Raw genomic sequence first — 19,539 nt, 5'->3', positions numbered from 1 at the left:
CCTTGGAGGAAGGTAAGGCCCACCGTCCGTGTAATAGGACTCCTGATTCACGCAAAACGGAGACTTCCAAAAAGAACCAGGGAAATTCTGCTGATGATCTGTCATCTGCAATGGCAGCATCGGCTTTGCTAGAACTTACACCGGGGGTTCTCTGCACCAGCACTACCGACATCTTTGGCTGTCAGCACTGTGGGGGGCCTGTCCTGCGCAATGGAGGGGCTGAGCAAGCACCCCTGACCTACAAAATGCTAGTAGCATCTCCCCACTTATGATAACCAAAAATGTCACCAGATACTGCCAAGTGTCCCCAGGAAGAGGGAGGGAGACAGGGTGGTTGAGAATGAGTGCCTTAAACTAAGAGGCTTCGGCAGTCGTGGAATTAACAAAGGCCTTGGAATCAAACAGACAAAGCTTTGAATCCCAGCTACCCCATTTATAAGGTGAAAAGCTTCAATGGGCCTATTTATTCATCTTTAAAATGGGGATAACAGGACCTACCACAGGGTTGTTGTGAGGATTACGTAAAATAACGTGTAATGCGCTTAGGGCAATGCCTAGCCCAGGAGGCAACTAATAAATACCGGCTTTTATGTTTTCAAAGAGATGTCTGTCTTGAAGAGGAACCAGGGACATTAGCTTACAGCTCTGGCCTAGAGTGGAAACCTTCCCTGCCTGAAAGAAACAATACACAGAATCCGAAATCTCCCTTCCCTCTCCACGTAGGGGGTCTGAACCAGGGGTCCATGGACTCCCCAGGGGCCAGCGGATACAATGGGGGGGGGCTGTGAACTCAGATGGGAAAAAAATACACAGACTTATCTTCACAAACTGAAACTTAACATTTTCTTCAGTTATGCTTGTAAAAGCACACATAGACTGTGGTGGCTATCGTCACCAATAAAATCACAGCTTTTTCTTACACCATTGCTGAAATATGATTTTATCAGTTCTACTTCAAAGTTATGGAAGTTATTAGGCCTGATGCTAGATCATGTTATTTCATGTACTACTGAAGAAGCACGTTACTGTTATATATTTGGGATTTTCTTTTATCTTGCAAATTGTATTTTAAAAAGTAACTGCGTTACTTTATGCATTTAAAATTCTTACTCTGATGGGCACCTGGGTGGCTCAGTCTGTAAAGCATCGACGTGATTTTGGCTCGTCATGTTCTCGGAGTTGTGAGATGGAGCCCCCCTTCCCACTCATGTGTGGGGCATGGAGCCTGCTTAAAATTCTCGCTCTTCTCTCCCAACTCCACTCCAAAAAAAAAAGCAAAATTCTTACTCTGAGGCTCCACAGTCTTCCTTGATAAGGGTCAAAAGCACAACGTAAGAACCCCTATCCTGAATCTTTCTGGTTAAGCCCAATTCCCAAGCAGCCTTCTGTTAATTTATTGAACAAGATCTTTGTTATAAAACTACTTTCTGAATTGGAGTAACACAAGTCACTGTTTGCCTACATCAACTATAGATCGGCGGTCTACAACCGGAAAGTAACAGGATCAGGCAGGTTTCCTCATTGAAGACCAGTAAATGTGTGTGCCTCGTTTTCCCCTAGGGGACTGGAACTAGCTTTCCATCTTGACCATAATATCAGGTCCATTTTAACCAGCACTTATGAAATATCTATGATGGGCCAGAACTGTGTCCAGGATGCAGACACTGGAGGTCGGCCTTCGAAGATACTCCCAGCCCAGGGGAAGAAGTGAGACACGGAGAGGATGACTGCTAGACCTTTTGAGGGCTGACTGGCCAGAGACTGTTTGGTCTAACAGGGCCAGCAGAGGCTGAGAGTCCACACTCCCCACTGGACTAGGCCCTAGCCCACTTGCTGTCCAGCTTATATGAGCGCGAACAAGTTATGTGTCCTCCACCAACCCAGAGAAACTCAAACCATCCAAACATGGAACATGTGTATTCTTGTTAGCATCGGCTGAGAAATCACTGTTTTCCGGGTTCAAGAGTCCTCAGAATCCAATTCTTCACTTACAAGATGACCAAGGATGAGGCTTTGTTTTTTAGCAAAAATTAAAATTTCCTGAATTAGGTCATCAGCCCCAACACTGAACAGGCACCACCAGGATCAACTCATGCCCAATGGCTGCTGAGTACTATCGGGCTTGCACTGGTAAGTAACTAAGTTATATGGAATCGCAACATAATAACGTAACTAAGTGGTTCGAGTTTAATTCCATTAAAATCACATCATGGAACTGGAGCATTAGGAAGGATTACTGACAAATGGGAAAAAGAACATGAATCCAGGCTCCACAGGCATTTGACTCACCCTTGAGTCACATCCAGTACTTAACATGCCAACACTAATGCCTTTTGACTCATTATTATCAATTAAAATAAATGTTTTTGGAGACCTCACACACAGGTGGTAGATTTCTCACCAAGTGCCCCTAACTGAAAATTAGAACTTGCAAGATCCCTGTCTGGCCAGATTCCCTTATTTTCCAAGTGTAGACAGCTATCAACAGCAAGGGTGATATGTCTCCCCCAAACAAAGTTGTGGGGAAACACTGAATCAGAGTTCTCAGGGCACCTGGGTGAATCAATGGTTATGCATCTACCTTCAGCTTGGGTCGTGATCTCAGGGTCCTGGGATCGAGTCCCACCTGGGGCTCCCTGCTCAGCGGGGAGCTTGCTTCTCCTCTCTCCCTCTGCTTCTACCCCTGCCCTGCTCGTGCTCTCTCGATAATAAATAAAATCTTTTCAAAAAAATTATAGGTAAGGGCGCCTGGGTGGCTCAGTGGGTTAAAGCCTCTGCTTTTGACTTAGGTCATGATCCCAGAGTCCTGGGATCGGGCCCCACGTCGGGCTCTCTGCTCAGCCGGGAGCCTGCTTCCCCCCCTCTCTCTCTGCTTGCCTCTCTGCCTACTTGTGATCTCTGTCAAATAAATAAATAATCTTTAAAAAATTATACATAAAAAGAATCAGAGTTCTCTTACTCCCAAAACACTTTCGTAGGGACTCAAGAACAAAGATGAATGTATACACACATCCAACTCATCCCCCTCCTGGGTATTGTTTCTTAGAATGTTCTTCAGCTCGGCCATCAAAATTTTTTCATCTTTAAGATTAACAGGCTGAAAGAGCACCTGGGTGGCTCAGTCAGTTAAGTGCCTGCCTTGAGCTTAGGTCGTGATGAGGTTGGGGGAGGGGTGTTCTGGGATCCAGATGAACAGTGAGCCCCTGGCTCCTGCTCAGAGAGGAGTCTGCTTCTCCCTCTACCCCCTCCCCTCTGCTCACAATCTCTTGCTCACTCAAATAAATAAATAAAATCATTAAAAATGTTTTTTAAAAATTAACAGGCTGAAATTAAGGATAATTGGCTGGAAATGTTTTATTTTCTCCTTGCCCAATTAAATTATTTAGATGTCTACACCTTGCCAGCTTAGAACCTGCCAGTTTCTCCTGCTCCCCTCTGAACTGTGCATCTATGGTTCTCTCCCTCTCTAGCCACTGTTAGCCCCACGTTCTCTTGCTTGGGACACCTGGCAGCCTCAGTCTGGAGAGCCATGTGACCCTTGATCTCCACGTCGTGAGTTCAAGCCCTTCGCTGAGCACAGAGATTATTTAATTAAAAAAATTAGGGGCACCTGGGTGACTCAGTCTGTTAAGTGGCTGCCTTCAGCTCAGATCATGATCCTGAGGTCCTGGGACAGAGCCCAGTGCTGGGCTGCTTGTTGAACGGGAAGCCCGCTTCTCCCTCTCCCTGGGCGCTTGTGTGCGCTTTCTCAAATAAACAAATCTTTCTTTAAAAATTTTAAAATAAAGTTCTCTCACTTTTTCTTCATAAAGTGAAAGTTCCCCCGCACTTTTACAACGGAACACAGAAGCCCATTGTGAGCCGTCATTTCAACATACCACACTTGAATTAAGCAGAAAGCTGTTTAAGGCTTCAGGCACCAGCAGAGACTGAAAGAAGTGCCAGAAGCTTCCAGCCTCATCCTGAGATTACCATCCTCAGAGCCTAGGAAACCCATGTTCAATAAGTACAGGTCAATGTTCACACATGCTTCCACCAAGGACACTTCCTAAATGCAGCTGGGTGACCCAGAACCACTTCAAGCCTCATCCTCCTCACCTCTAAATTCAGTATGCAAGAATCTTCACTAACCACTAATCCCTAAAGTTGGCCGGGTTAATTACTCAACAAAACCTGAGCCATCTCACACCCAACACTAGCTGCACGCCCCAACCACCATTTTATCTCTTGACTCTCCCAGTCATCTCCCTTCTCTCTATCCTCAACTAAGAAGTGTGGAAACTAAAAAATGCTTTGTTTTCTCAAAGTCACTTCCCAACCACCGAATACACTGCCATTACTTAAGAACCTTGTAGTATTTTAGGGCAACTCCCTTAAAATCAAGCCCTATGAAGTGTGCACTGTCCTTTTTTTTTTTTTTTAAACCATCGTGAGGATAATACTCGAAGAGCTTGAGAGGTAAGGCCAAAGTCCCATGCAGAGCCAATCAAGAAAGACAAGATTCAAACCTAGGTCTTGCTTCAAATCCCCCCAAATTTTTTGTTTGTTTGCTTAAATTAAATCCGCCTTCGGAGAGCCTTTAAGCTTGGGGGAGAAAATGCAAAATGAGTTTTCAGAACTTCAAGAAAGGAGAAGAGAAAGAGAGAAAGTGAAAAGGCCACGGTTTTAAGTGGGAACAGAAAAGGTTGCTCCATCCAATTCGAGGAAAACGGTGAAAAGACAAGATAGGGATGAGATGCTTCATGTGGGATGTACGGGAAGCGCAGATTCAAGTCTGCAGTCCTTACAGGTTTAAAAGCCAGCAGAAAAAAAAGACTGGCAGTCCTACCCCTCCCCCCGCCACGTTAAAACCCAGAGAAAAGCATGCAAAAATACCCTTCCCCTTCGTAATTCCTGCACACAGTTCCCACTTTCCAGCCCTCTGTTCTGGCCGGCTGGGTTCTGAGCCTCCAAGACTCGGAGAGTTACAGTTCCCGCGCCTAGACCTCACCCCCTCTTCCATAATCTTCGTTTCCTTTCCCGTCCCCCGTCCCTTTCCGCGGGACCCGTTTCCTACGCAGTCGGCTAAGAATTCTGCAAGCGCGGCGCGGTCCTGCCCCAGCCCTGGCTCCCACGAGGGGAGCCCCCGCCCCAGGGTGGAGGGAATTTACCCGCCTCCGAGTACAGGAAAAGGTCACGCGGGCGGTCCCGCGCGGCGCACGCCCCCCGCCCCTGCACCTCTGCCCTAAGTGGGGGCCCGCAGACATGCGGGTGTTCCTCCCGGGCCGCGCAGCGCGAAGGGGACCCTTGCAGGGGCGGCCACGCCCGCACGGGACGCGCGGGTGGGCGACCCGGGCCTCGAAGGGCGGCGCCGCGGGAGCAGGGCTGTGGGGGGAAGCGGCCCCTCCAGGCCCCGCGCTGCGGTGGGAACCGACCTCGGCGGGAGCTGGAGCGCGGCCCCCGCCCCGGCCGCCGGTGCACGCGGCCCCTCAGCGCGCTCGGCGCCGCAGCCGGAGAGCCTCCGGGGCCGCGCGGGCCGTCCGCATTGTTCGGCCCGCGGCGCGCGCCCCGCCCGGTCCCCGCTGGCCCCAGCCCGGCGGGCGGCGCGGGCGGCCGGGCAGGTGGCCGCCGCGCGCCCTCACCTTTGGCGCCGAGCTTGAAGTCGAGCGTGCTGTGCCGTGCTGCTGCCATAGTGAGGCGAGGCCCTGTGCCATGCCTGGGGGAGGCGGCCGCGGGAGACTGGGGGGCCGCACGGCGTGTCGGGCTGCGGCCGGCGGGGAGTGAGCCGCGCCAGGGAGGCCGAGGGTAGGAGGTGGGAGGGACCGCCGGGAGCGATCCGGGGCGCGGGGGCGGGGTCGGGCCCGCCTCCGGGAGGGAGGAAGCGAGGAAGCCCGCAGCCCCGAACTTAGAGCGCAGGGTGTGGGGCCTCGCTAATGTAATGGTGGAAACGTGGGCGCCGTGCTCCCCGGCGTGCGTCACCAATGGCCGCTCCCGCGCAGATGATCGGGCGGGCGCTCCCGCCATCCTTTAGGTCACCTTAGGTTTGAACAGTGCAGCACGACTTCCGGGGGGCCCACCCCTTACACATCCCCAGACCATCCCCCAAGCCGGGGCCCCTCTTATTTCCTGGCTAAGTCAAGAAAATCAAATGCTAGGATCCACCCCGTAGGCTAAAAGTACTGCCGCCTTTTCCTTAACTCTTGAAATGCTACAGTTAAACCCATTAGAATTATTTCCATTATTATTAGCAAGGGTCGGCTTGTATTTGGGGACCAAATGAAAACCTCTTGGTTTTACTTACCTACGTTTGCATGAAAAAGGGGAATGGTGGAGAAGCTAGTCAGAGGATAAGGCTGTTAATGCTGATTTGGGAAATTACAGATTCCAGAGTTGCTGGATGCCCCTGTTCGAGGCGGTGAACCTTTTCCCTGTGGGCTTCTCTTTGACTTTGGCTTATGGCTGGTATTCAACACGATGTGGCAAAGGACAGAACATCAGCGCGCCCTAAAGCCCTCCTTTATTCCACTGACAGTAGCACTAAGCAAATGGTTCCATCATGCCAGGAGTCTTCTGTGCGTCTCTCAGCGTCCGGAAGCTCCACAGGAATCACTGTAATAGCCAAACCTGCACATTGGCACAGCGCCTCAAGCTCAGACAGGCCCTGAACTTGGTTTCTCTGCTCCTTCTTGAAATTCTTAACAATTTTGAACAAGGGACCCCCGGCTTTCCTTTTGCACTGAGCCTGCAAAATATGTAGCCTCGCAGGCTTAGCAGCTTGTGTCCTTAAGCATGAGCAGCAGTGGCCAGTGAAGGTGTCTCCCCTTACTTCTGCAAGGTGGAAAATAGAGGTGAACTTCCTTAAGATGCTTTCTCATTAGCTAATCAGATTGCCATTAAAAAAGAAAGTGGAGTTTAACACAAGTGGTTCACGACGTCAGCACAACATCAGGGATAAATGGGCCTGGAAATGGAGCCCACACTGTTGAGGTGCTTTTGGGAGTTATTTTAAAGATGTTTGCAGTGTCGGGCATTACTTACCAATGACAGAATCCTGGCAGAATTGCTAAAGGTAAGTCATGGGCAGAACCAAGGTCTTCAGCCCTCTTTAAGCATCTCCAACTGGGCTGTGAGTACCTGTTTGGACTCTGGAATGTGTTCTCATTGTCTGGGTTTTATAATCCAGGCCCCTGGCTTCAAGGCCTGTTACAGGATGAATAATCATTTTGTTTGTGGGAATTGCTTGTGTTACAGTTGACCAGTGTGTCCTGTGTAGCTTTTGTCAGACCAGATAATTGAGCAGCCTATCCTGCAGCAGAGAAGCAGGAGAAATTTACCCAACTACAGCCTGCGCTCTCGAAACAGCCTCCTAATCAACAGAATCTTGGCAATGGTGAAAATGTGGATATTCATGGATTCACATCCTCTGGCCTGACCTTGTCTGCTCTTGGCCAAAACTGAGGCCTGAGACAGAAAAGCAGCCCCTGCCATCTGGGAACTGGCCAGGCAGTCTTCCATTGAACATAAATAATTCCCCAGGACACCGACATCAGACAAGGCCACTCTGTGGCCAGAATGGGACAAGACAAAAACAAGACCACTCTGTAATCCTGTGTGAACACGGAGAACAAGTGAACCTTGTCCAAATCACAAATGTCCCCACACAGGCCGGCATCCTGACTAGCAGGAGGGACTGCTGCTTCCTCACCAGTCACAGCCTTTGTCGGGTCCTCCCTGCTTCTAGAGAAGATTGAGGGGGACCCCGACCCTGGAATTACCTCGCTCCCGGCCAGCATCCAAACCAGAGCAACACCCAGCTTCCTTGAACGCTCCCCTAAAGCCCCTGCCACGGGCGCAGTCCTCCACGTGGTCCTGTCCCACACAGCTCCCCGTGGTCCGTCGATGCCACGAGAAGAGAACCCCTTGGTCCACACCAGGTGTGGTCCTGGGGCCGGGGGAGGAGCGGCAGCTGGAGGGTGGTAACAACAGTGACAATAACCTTAGAGGGAAAACCATGGGCTCTTTTATAGCCGAATGCTACTGATGCTAGGTATTACTCTTAGCCAAAACTCACCTTCACATGGTCCCACCTGCTTCTTCACAATCAGGCCAACTTAGATGTCTGCAACAGGAGTTTTTATAAATTCAGAGGAATAGGGGCACCTGGGTGGCTCAGCTGGTTGAGCTTCTGGCTCTTGATTTCGGCTCAGGTAATGGTCTCAGGGACATGGGTTTGAGCCCCACGTTGGGCTCTATGCTCAGCACAAAGTCTGCTTATCCCTCTCCCTCTTCTCCTCCCCCCTCTTGCTCTCTCTCTCTCTCTCTCTCAAACAGATAAATTAAATCTTTATAAATTCAGAGGAATAGCCACAATGTCTGTCCAGCTCGGTTAGCAACAGTAACTATCTAGTGGGAAGAAGAAAGTAGAAAACGGAAAAAGGCTGTCTGTTCGCAAGAGGAAGGTGGTGGCAAGGAAGCAAGGTGCTAAGTGGAAACCTCGCCAGGGTCTAAGAACCCAAAGGCCAGCAACGGTGCTGCTGTTCCAAACCTTCTTGTGAAGGGAGGTGGGGGGCGGGGTGGGACCAGCAGCCCTTAGCAGCTGCACCTGCCATCAAAGCCAGGGGCCTTTTGTTTTTTCTGTTTTCAGCAGTTCACTTGGGACCCTTGGAAACACTCTGCCTCCCTGCCCCCTGTGTGCCGCTGTGGTGAAATCACTTCCTCTCTTAAAAAACAACAACAACAAACAAACAAACTTAAAAACCTGGCCTTAGCTATTAGGGTTGGAATGGCTGACAGAACCCTGTATCACTCCCCTGCCATTCTTCAGATAAAGGTGGGCCTGGCCCAATAAGTTGAACATGATTTGAATTTCTGATTAAAAAGACCATGTAACTGAGAGCATTCTGGGATCTTTGGCACAGTGATTCCCAACTTTGCCTCCGTAGTGGAATCACCCCTGGAACTTTAAATCCTGCTGACAGGGGTGCAGCCTTAACATCCGGATTGTTACAAAAAAACAAAAACCCAGGAGAGTCCAGCATAAAACTAAGTGTGTCCCTGCAAAGCCAGAGTGTGAACCACGAGCGATACGAGGCCACACCCACAAGGCTAGCTCTGATATAAGTAAACAGATTTTGAAAGCCAGAAAATAACAAGTGTCAGCAAGAATGTGGAGAAAGTGCTGGTGTAAATGCCTCTGCCTTGGAAAACAGTTTGGCAATTCCTCAAAAATTGAACAGACAGTTACTATATGACCCAGCAATTCCACTCTTGGGTATGTACCTCAAAGAATGGAAAACAGGTGTCCAAACAATCACTTGCACACAATTGTATTTACAATCGCCAAAAAGTAGAAAGAACCAAATTTCCATTGATCAATGAATGGATACACAAAAGATTATTCCGTCATAAAAAGGAATGATGTTCTGACCCATACCACAACATAAACGAACGTCATAAACATCACACTGAGCGCAAGAGGACAAAAGGACAAATAATGTATGATTCCACTTGAAATGTCTAGAATAGGCAACTCCATAGAGTTAGAAATCAGGTTAATGTTTGAGTGGGAGGTGTGACTGATTAATAGGTATGGGGTTTCCTTTTGGGGCGATGCAGCATCTTGGAATTAGACACAAGAGGTGGTTGCCTAATACTGTAAATGTACTAAGTACCAGTGAGTTTTTCACTGTTAGATAGTTCATTGTATGTTATGTAAAGTTTACCTCAACTTAAAAAAAGACTTGAAGACTTACCAAGTTGGTAAGGTGAAACTATACAGAAATTTTAAAAAAGATTTTATTTTTATTTATTTGAGAGACACAGCAAGAGAGAGCACAAACAGGGAGGAGAGGGAGCTGCAGGCCCCCCGCTGAGTAGGGAGCCCAATTTGGGGCTCCATCCCAGGACCCCAGGATCATGATGCGAGACAAAGGCAGATGCCCAACCAACTGAGCCACCCAGCTGAGCTGCCCCATACAGAAATTAAAAAAAAAATTTTTTTTAAGTAGGCGCCATGCCCAACGTGGGACTTGAACTCAAAACCCTAAGATCAAGAGTCACCAACTCTCTGGACTAAGCCAGCCAGATGCCCCTGCTGTAAAGGAATTTTTAAGTGAACTTGATTCCCTGAAGCAAATTTCAAGTACATGCCCCATCAGATGGAGTTGAAGTGAGGTATTTACCAAAAAGAGCAAAATTGAAGGTTGGTAGGAAACCATCCTCATGGTCATGGTTTTCCCAGAGAAAGGCATTCTTAAGCCTCAAATGCTAACTTACTTAATCCTTACAATAGCTGTGAGAAGTAGGTATAATTATCCCTATTTTACAAACAAGTTAACTGAGGCATGAAGAGGTTCAAGGGCTAGAAAAACGGTGAAGCCAGGTGGCTCCAGGGTTGGGCTGTTCACCTCCTCATGGGAGTGCCTCTGATTGCCCTGCCTGCTGGCTCGAGGCATCTGCGCTTTCCTACAGGTCCCCAAAGCCAAGGTGTATGAGTGCACCTGCCTCCCCGTCAGGGTGTGTATGTAATCAAGAGGCTGTTCTGCCTCTCTCGAGCTCCCAGCCTAGCTCCACCAAACAAGGTCTGTGGTGAATTCCTAGTCCACCTCCCACCAGCTATGTGACAGCCGTCAACAGGTCCAGCAAGTTTTCTGTGCCTCCTTCGCCACCTCTGTAAAGTGAGCTAATAATAGTACCCACCTCATAGAGCTGTTGTGAAAATTAAATGAGTAAATATATGACAAGCACAGAGGGCAATATCTGACACATGATGAGTATTCAGGACATGGTAGATAGCAGTGATAAGGAGGATATTGATATCATCATTGTTTTTTAAGATTTTTTTTTAAGATTTTATTGATTTATTTGACAGACAGAGATCACAAGTAGGCAGAGGCAGGCAGAGAGGGAGGAAGGGAAGCAGGCTCCTTGCTGAGCAGAGAGCCAGATGCGGGGCTCGACCCCAGGACCCTGGGACCATGACCTGAGCTGAAGGCAGAGGCTTTAACCCACTGAGCCACCCAGGCGCCCCATCATTGTTTTTTAAGATTTTTTCTATTTATTTGACACAGAGAGAGAGAGAGAGAGAGAGAGAGAGCACAAGCAGGGGGAACAGAAGAGGGAGAAGCAGGCTCCCCGCTGAGCAGGGAGCTTGATGTAGGACTTGATCCCCGGATCCTGGGATCGTGACTTGAGCCGAAGTCAGACACTTAACCAACTGAGCCACTCAGGCTTCCCTGTTGATATCATTATTAAGGCACCATCTACTTTTGGCACCGTGCTCCTTCGGGACGCCTGACCTTTTACCTTTACACTCCCAGTGCTTGGCACGAGGCCTGAACACAGTAGGCCTTCAACACCTGTGTCTTTGGAATGAACTGAGGAATAGATCATCATGCTTGATGCCCCAAAGAACTCCAAGCAGGGACCAGGTTCTCTGAGTTCAGATGCTGGAGAAGGGAGATGAGGATGGCAGGCAACCCGTGCAATTTCCCCACTCTGTTCTTTATCATTTGACTCATATTCCCAACCCCCAGGGTGCAGAGGCAGTCCATGGCCCATTCAGAAGCCTCTAAAAGTTTGTTGGTAGAACTCTCTGGATAATTATTTAAGAAAGGTAAATGACAAACTGGGTTTTCCTCAAGACATTTCAAGCCAACGTTGTGGGTACCATCCATAATCCTCATTCGTGTCTGTGCTGACTCTTACTTTTTATTTATTTTCATTTTTTAAAAGATTTTATCTATTTATGTGACACAGAGAGAGAGAGAGAGAGAGCACACGCGTGCACAAGCAGAGGGAGCTGCAGGCAAAGGGAGAGGGCCGGCCTTTTTAAGAGAACCTCCACATGAGGAGCATCTGGTGGGCTCAGTTGACAGAGCTTGTGACTCTTGATCTTGGGGTTGTGAGTTCGAGCCCCATGTTGGATGTAGAGATTACTTAAATAAGCAAAAAGAGAGAGAGAGAGAGGGAGAGAGAGAGAGAACCTCCACTTGACACAAAGTCCCCACATGAAACCCTGTCTGACCCACTCCACTTCCTCCTTTCCTCTCACTTCCGGCAAAGAACGGCATTGGGGGAGGGGAGACTTAATTATTGCAATGCATTCCTTAAGGGCCTGTGCCCAAGTAGTGACATAAGCCAAAGTGTTACCAAAGAACATAGAGTGTATTTGGGTTCAAAAAGTAAGGCCTGGCTTCTTGTCTGAGTGCTGCATCTGCTACAGCTGTACTTGAAGGTGGGACTACATTCTCAATTATTAGTGCTACTTCCATATCTATTTTTCTGTAAGAATGATTCCTTAGTGCCTAAAGTCTCTAGAGAGTCAGTTCCCAGAATCGTTAGGGTGAGGGCCTTCGTCAGCCAGCCTGGATCCTAACCTTGATTCTTCCATTAGCTTGCGGGTGACCTTTGACAAAGCCTCTCATCTTCCTGTGAAGTATGCGTCGTTAGAGGCATCTGTTTCACACAGTTGCGGGGAGGATTAAGTGAATTCGTAGAAGTATAGCACTTAGAACAGTGCTTAGTGCATAGAAAGCCCCACAGAACGATTAGTTACTAATTATTAATGAGTTGCGATTAATGTTTAACTGGTAGTTTCTTTTCCCTTGTCCAAATGGGGAGCACCTGGGCATTTACAGCACACTCCCATTTCAGCTGCCATTTCCCTGCAGCAGAGCCAAAAGATTTTCAAAGCCCACAGAGGGGCCACTTGTCTTAAAATGTATTTGATACGGGGCACCAGGTGGCTCAGTTGTTGGGCGTCTGCCTTCAGCTCAGGGCATGATTCCCGGGGTCCTGGCATGGAGCCCCATATTGGGCTCCTGGCTCAGTGGGAAACCTGGTTTCTCCCACTCCCCCTGCTTGTGTTCCCTCTCTCGCTGTGTGTCTCTCTGTCAAAAATAAATAAAATCTTTAAAAAATTGTATTTGATATAACTCGCCAGTCAGAGGTAGTCCCAGACGCCAGGCGCAGTGGGATTGGAGTGGAGCTGCCATTTTTGCAGCATGGCAGCCCCCCCCCCCTTTTTAAAGTAGGTTCCAGGCCCAGCAGGAGCCCAGTGTGGAACTTGAACTCACGACCCTGAAATAAAGATCTGAGCTGAGATTAGACTCAGACACTTAACTGACTGAACCACTCAGGTGCCCCTGGGTTTTGCCGTTTCACCTACCAGATCTTTGGGTCTTTGCCCTCACCTGAAACACATCCTTCATCCACTGGAGAAGCCCACACATGAGCATTCGAGGCCCAGATCAAATGCCAGCCACAGCCCCCTCATTTGCTCAACCGAGTTCCCACAGGTCAGCAGTCAGATCTCCAATGAAGAACTTTCCACCTTGCATTAGTGGCAGTGCTTTAAGAGCCCCTCGTACTTGACCTGTGTTTCTCTCCAGCTAACACTCCTTCCTTACTGGGGCTAAAATCCAGAAAGTTTGAGTGACCAACCCAAGGTCAGGTGCTTGTTAGTGAAATGAAGGCTCAGGGACCAGGATCCTGGTGCCCCAGTTTCCAGGCCAGGGCTTTCTTTAAAAGAAAAGAAAAGAGCCCTTGGGCTCCTGGGTGGCTCAGTCCCTTAAGCGTCTGCCTTGGGCTCAGGTCAGGATCCTGGTGAGCCCCGCCTCAGGCTCCCGGGGCTCTGCTGCTCCTCCTGCTTGTGCTCTCTCTCTCTCTCTCTCTCTCTCTCTGTCAAATAAATAAATGAAATCTTTAAGAAAAAATAAAGTTAAAAATGGTCTTTTAGGGTGGCTCAGTGGGTTAAGCCTCTGCCTTCAGCTCAGGTCATGATCTCAGGGTCCTAGGATCAAGCCCCGCATCAGGTTCTCTGCTCAACAGGGAGCCTGCTTCCCTGTCTCTGCCTGCCTCCCTGCCTACTTGTGATCTCTCTCTCTCTCTCTGTCAAATAAATAAATAAAATCTTTTTAAAAAGTGTCTTTTAAAAAATAAACTATATTGCTGTTATGTCCAACTCCCATTATTGAGTGTTGTTCACTATGGGCCACAGTATTCATAAAATATGTAATTTCTAATCTTTCCAATTCAGCAAAATTTATTCCCTGTTTGAAGACATAATGGGGCACCTGGCTCACTCCGTAGAGCATGTGACTCTTGATCTCGGGGTTGTAAGTTCAAGCCTCACACTGGGTATAGAGATTGCTTAAAAATAAAATCTTTAAAGACATAGACACCGAGGCCAAGTGACCTGCTCAAGGCCACATGTCAGTCTGCCGCAGAGCGAGGTCTAGAATGTGGGTCAGTTTGAGTCCAAAGTCAGGAGAATTTCTCATCTATCATGTTGCTCTCAGGACTAGAAATGAGAGCACATAAAAGCACTGAACGGTTCATTTAAAATATACTCATTCTGCATGCAGACAATTGTTGTTTTAAGGAAAGGGAAGAAGAAAAAGAGAGATTACATTTTGGCATGCAAAGGCGAAACAATAAATATTCTTTTTCCTGTTCCTGGATCCCATTGCAGCTTCTTCAAAGCAAGTGAATTTATGCATGTTGACACAGCTCTTATTTTAAAAATCTTCTTTGGCTCCGTTTTCATCTTCTTCCCTTTGGCACAACCAGTCCCATGACTCCCCTCTGTCAGGTTCTGAGAATCTACCTAAAATCCGTATGCAGCAATTCCTGTTAAGGTCCAGACTGCAAAGGAGACTTCATTCCTCCCCACTAAGCCACAGGTCTCTTCCGGTTTCATACTGTATTGCCAGGCACATCAACTTGTTACTCATAAAAGTCTTGCACTTTAAGGATATACTCACGTTACTATTTAAAAAAATAAGTTCATGGGTGCCTGGGTGGCTCAGTGGGTTAAAGCCTCTGCCTTTGGCTCAGGTCATGATCTCAGGGTCCTGGGATCAAGCCCCACCTGGGGCTCTCTGCTCGGTGGGGAGCCTGCTTCCCCCTCTCTCTCTCTGCCCGCCTCTCTGCCTACTTGTGATCTCTGTCAAATAAATAAATAAATAAAAATCTTTAGAAAAATAAAAAATAAGTTCATAAGTTTTTTCTTAATCTTGCACATTTTCAAAATCATTTACAAATACATAGTTTTCTCATTTTTGTCTGAAATAGATATTGTTTCAATCTACATATTCCAGTTGACATTAAAACTCCACAAGTAAAAATTAACATATATTATTTTAAACATGCTTCCTTTAAAAATACTTGTTTATTGCATTTTGGTTATTTGTAATTAATTAAAAATAGTTCAGAAACTTCGCATTATCATGCTTGTGCAAAAGAGAAAATTGTACTGCAATGCAAGACGTCTGCCAAATGGGAAAAATAAAGCTAAAAGAACATTCCATTGCTGTTAAATAGCAAAGGTAAGATCAACGACTGGGCCAAACTGACCTCATATGCCTCCCACCGCGAGACACGGAGAAGGACCCAATGTCCCTTCTGTGATCTTCTTGCCAAAAATGCACACACAACCTGAATCAAATCATGAAGAACCATCAGATCAACTCAAACTAAGGGACCTTCTACAAAATGAATGGCCCATGTTCTTCAAAAAATGTCAAAGTCAAGAAATACAATGAAAAGTGGAGGAACTGTTCCCGATGAAAAGAAACTAAGACGATGTGACAGTTAAATCACAACATGTGATTCTGGATTGGATCCTGGACCAGGAAAGGAAAATGGCCATTCAAGACATTATTAGGACAAATGACAAAAGTGGAACAGGGACTGTGGATTGAGGAATTGCTTTGTAGCCAATGTTAAGTTTCCTGACTTTGATCAGTGTACTGTGGTTGCATAACCGAATGCCCTTGTTCTTAGGAATTACACCCTGAGGCATTTTGGGTAAAGGGGCATAATGTCTCCAATGAACTCATGGTTTGGAAAAAAGCATAGATGCACATATAAATATGTATATGCACATACACATGCAGGGTGAGAGACAGGGAGAGAGAGGGAGACTTTAATGCCAATGGGATAAAATGTCAATGATGGTTGAAACTGAGTAAAGATAAACAAGAGCTCCTTGTACTCTTTTTGCAACTTTTCTGTGCGGGCATTTAGAATTATTATCGGGGGGCCTGGATGGCTCAGTCAGTTAAGTGCCTGCTTCTGGCTCCGATTGGCTGTGATCCCGGAGTCCTGGGATGGAGCCCTATGTTGGAATCCCTGCTCAGTGGGGAGTCTGCTTCTCCTTCTCTCTCCCTCTGTCCCTCCCAGCCCCCCCCCCCACCGTGCATGTGTTTTCTCTCTCTCTCTCTCTCTCTCAAATAGACTTTAAAATGAAATAATTATCAAAATAAGGTTACCAGGGCACCTTGGTGGCTTTGTCAGTTAAGCATCTACCTTCGGCTCCGGTCATGATTCGGGAGTCCTGGGATGGAGCACTACATGGGGCTTCCTGCTCAGTGGGGAGTCTGTTACTCTCTCTACCCCTCCCCACGGTTTGTGCTCTTTCTCTCTTCTGTCTTGCTCTCGCAAATAAATAAAATCTTTAAAAAAAATAAGGTTAGTAAAGTGGCGCCTGGGTGTCTCAGTCGGTAAAGCTCTGGCTCTTGGTTTCAGCTCAAGTCATGACCTCAGGGTCCTGGGATTGAGCCCGAGTCAGGCTCCCTGCTCAGCAGGGAGTCAGCTTGAAGGTTCTCATCCTCTTCCTCTGCCCCATTCCACCCCACACGCTCGCTCTAAAATGAATAAATACATCTTAAAAAAAATAAAGTTACTGAAAACAGTGACTGTACAGAAAACATAAGAATGTCAAAAAGAAGAAGGAAAAAATCCCTAAGGCTCCTGAAGTGTAGATAACATAGCAGCGTCTAAGACATGCTTGAATCTCTTGGTAACAGGCAAGCTTGACTTAGGGGAAACAGTCTTGCCTTTTAAAGTGCAGGGTTGAGGGGCACCTGGGTGGCTTAGTCGGTTAAGCGTCTGCCTTCAGCTCAAGTCATGACCTCAGGGTCCTGGGAGCCTGCTTCTCCTTCTGCCTGCTGCTTCCCCCTACTTGTGCATTCTCTCTCTCTCTCTCTCTCTCTCTGTTACACATAAATAAATAAAAATCTTTAAAAAAAAATTAAATGCAGGGTTGACGAAAATAGGAAGGTCTCCTTTCGGATACTTTCAGCTCATTGTTCACAGATTTAATAAAAATACCCAGTAGGTTCATGCCTTATCCAGCCTCTCCAGAAGGTCTCCAGGTCGCCGCTCACTTTCACCGCCAGCTTTGACACCTGTATAACCTCAGTTCAATGCCCGCCTCATCCTGGGTGGGGCTGGGCTTCCGGGTGGAAGATTTCAGCCGACGCCCTGTGAGCAGTTCCTTGATCACCTGATCTCCAGTAATTCTGGATCCCTGGGGCAGAACGGAGGAGGTGGCGGCACCAGGTGCAGGCCAAGGGCCTCTCCGATCTGTGTGCTGTCCCTGATGTTAGATTGCACGAGGCTCTTCAGTCCCTCATCCCGCACTATTTCCTGCTCCTTCTCACTCTCCTCATCTCCATTCCCTCCCTATGGTTGGTCCTCACATCCTCAGCCCCTCAAGCCCTAGTTCTTTGTCCCTCTGCACTCCCAACCCTGGATCAGTCCAGCTTCCGGCCTCCTCCTGTCCTTTCTACTTGTTGCTCAGGATAACGAGGAAAACCTCACATTGGTGCCGACTGGTACACAAACACACACACACGTGTAAGTGTGCATACCCGTGTGTGCACACACACGCACACGTGTGTGTGCATGTGTGTTCTTTTACCCCCAACGCTGGGCTCTCACCACATTTGGCAATCTTTGTTCACCTTTTATTTTGGTTCTTTTGTTATGTGATCTTTCTTAGCTATTTTATATCTTTGAAACCTCTTTATCCGGTGGATGCTATGATATCACCATCTCCGGGCTCCTGCTACTTCTTTGACTTCACAGCTCCTTCACTAACTTCTTCATAGGTTCCTGTTTTCTATCTACATGCTCGGTTTCTGCAGGGTTCCATCCTTGGCATGTCTGCTCTTCTTATCAGGTACCAAAGGTTCTCAAACCTGGCTGCATATTAGAATCACCTGGGAAGCTTTAAAAAAATGGTCATGCCTGGCTCATCATCCCTGATTTGATTGGTTGGTGGTATGGCCTGGACATCGGGGTTTTTCAATCCCTCCAAAGGACTGTAAGGTGCAGCAAAGGTGGGGAACTTCTTTCTCCAGGTGATCCCATCTACTCCTACAATTCTAGCCACCTATATGCAGAAGACTCCTAGAGCTCTGTCCCTGGCTCCCCGCTCTTCCCCTGAGCTCTGCACCTGTCTCTGGTTATATTTACCCCTACAGAGTCAAAGTTAGATGACCCAACTGAATGCTTTATGTTCCTCCCCAACATGATCTTTCTCATGTAATCCCAAACCTAAAATAGTCACATGTTAGTAAATGGAGAATAAAAAACAGACTGTGCCACCATCCACTGAGTTGACTACATCAGAAACTTTAGACTCATTCTTGAATCTTTCCCTTCCCTTCCCACTCCACCAAACATCAAATCTTTCTTCCTTTCTTCCTTCCTTCCTTTCTCTCTCTCTCTTCTTCCTTCTTCTCTTCTTCTTCTTCTTTTAAAGATTTATATGTTTATTTGAGAGAGAGAGAGAGAGAGAGAGCGCACGCGCACACAAGGGGAAGGGCAGAGGAAAAGGGAGAGAATCCTCAAGCAGACTCTGTGCTGAGTGCAGAGGTTGAAGCGAACTTGATTCCAGGGCCCTGAGATCATGACCTGAGCCAACATCAAGAGCTGGATTCTTAACTGACTGAGCCACCCAGGTGCCCTGACCATCAAATCTTTCTTAACTCTGTCTCATTGTGTCCTCCCTTCCCCTATCTCCCATTCCCTAAATTCAGGCCTTTATTCCTCTTGTACAATAATAAGTGGATTCCTGCAATTCATGCCCCACTGGCTTCAACTGTTATCTTTCTAGAATACAAATCTAATGATACAATAACCCTCTTGCTAAAACCCAATGATGGCTGCTAAATGCCTGTAGAATAAAGATCAAGGGCTATCTATACTTTAAAGATACACCACGGTCTGGTCTTAGCCTTAGTCTCAGCTACCTCGTGGTCTTTCAGGAGCCAGTAATGTTAAAAAAAATTGTCCAAAATTTGGAAATAAGATTACTTATCAAATAATAAAAAGATTAGTCCATGCTCTTTCAATGTCATACTAGACTACTGTGCTACCTGACACTGAGCAGCACTGTCCACTGGAGCCACAAATGCAATTTTAAATTTTCCAGTAGATACATTAAAAAAAGGAAATAAAAAGAAACTGGAGAATTCTATGCTAATACATATTATTTTACCCAATATATTCAAAATATTATCCTTTCAGTGTGTAACAAAATAATTGTTTTTAATTAAAAAATTTTTTTAAGTAATCTCTGCACTCAGTGTGGGGCTTGACCTTACAACCTCGAGATTAAGAGTCACGTGCTCTACTGACTGGGTCAGCCAGGCACCCCAACAAAATTATTAAAGAGATATTTAACTTTTTAAAAATATTTTATTTATTTATTTGACAGAGAGAGAGAGCACGCATATGTGTTAGCACACAAGCAGGGGGAGTGGCAGA

At 47.1% G+C, this 19,539-nt stretch overlaps 1 protein-coding gene across 1 annotated transcript in view; it reads right to left on the bottom strand.

Annotated features, from left to right (window-relative positions):
• The window catches only part of SMS (spermine synthase), a 49,874-nt gene extending 43,860 nt beyond the window's left edge, over positions 1–6,014 (bottom strand). Inside the window, exon 1 of the mRNA XM_032840739.1 lies at positions 5,622–6,014. Coding sequence (XP_032696630.1) covers positions 5,622–6,003 — 382 coding nt within the window. The 5' untranslated portion in view covers positions 6,004–6,014. The remainder of the gene's footprint in view (positions 1–5,621) is intronic.
• Positions 6,015–19,539: the final 13,525 nt, after the last annotated feature.

This window comes from Lontra canadensis, unplaced genomic scaffold, assembly GCF_010015895.1.
Source record: "Lontra canadensis isolate GAN:19392208 unplaced genomic scaffold, GSC_riverotter_1.0 scaffold116, whole genome shotgun sequence".
NCBI classification, from domain to species: Eukaryota; Metazoa; Chordata; class Mammalia; order Carnivora; family Mustelidae; genus Lontra; species Lontra canadensis.
This window is presented reverse-complemented; position numbering and strand designations above follow the sequence as displayed.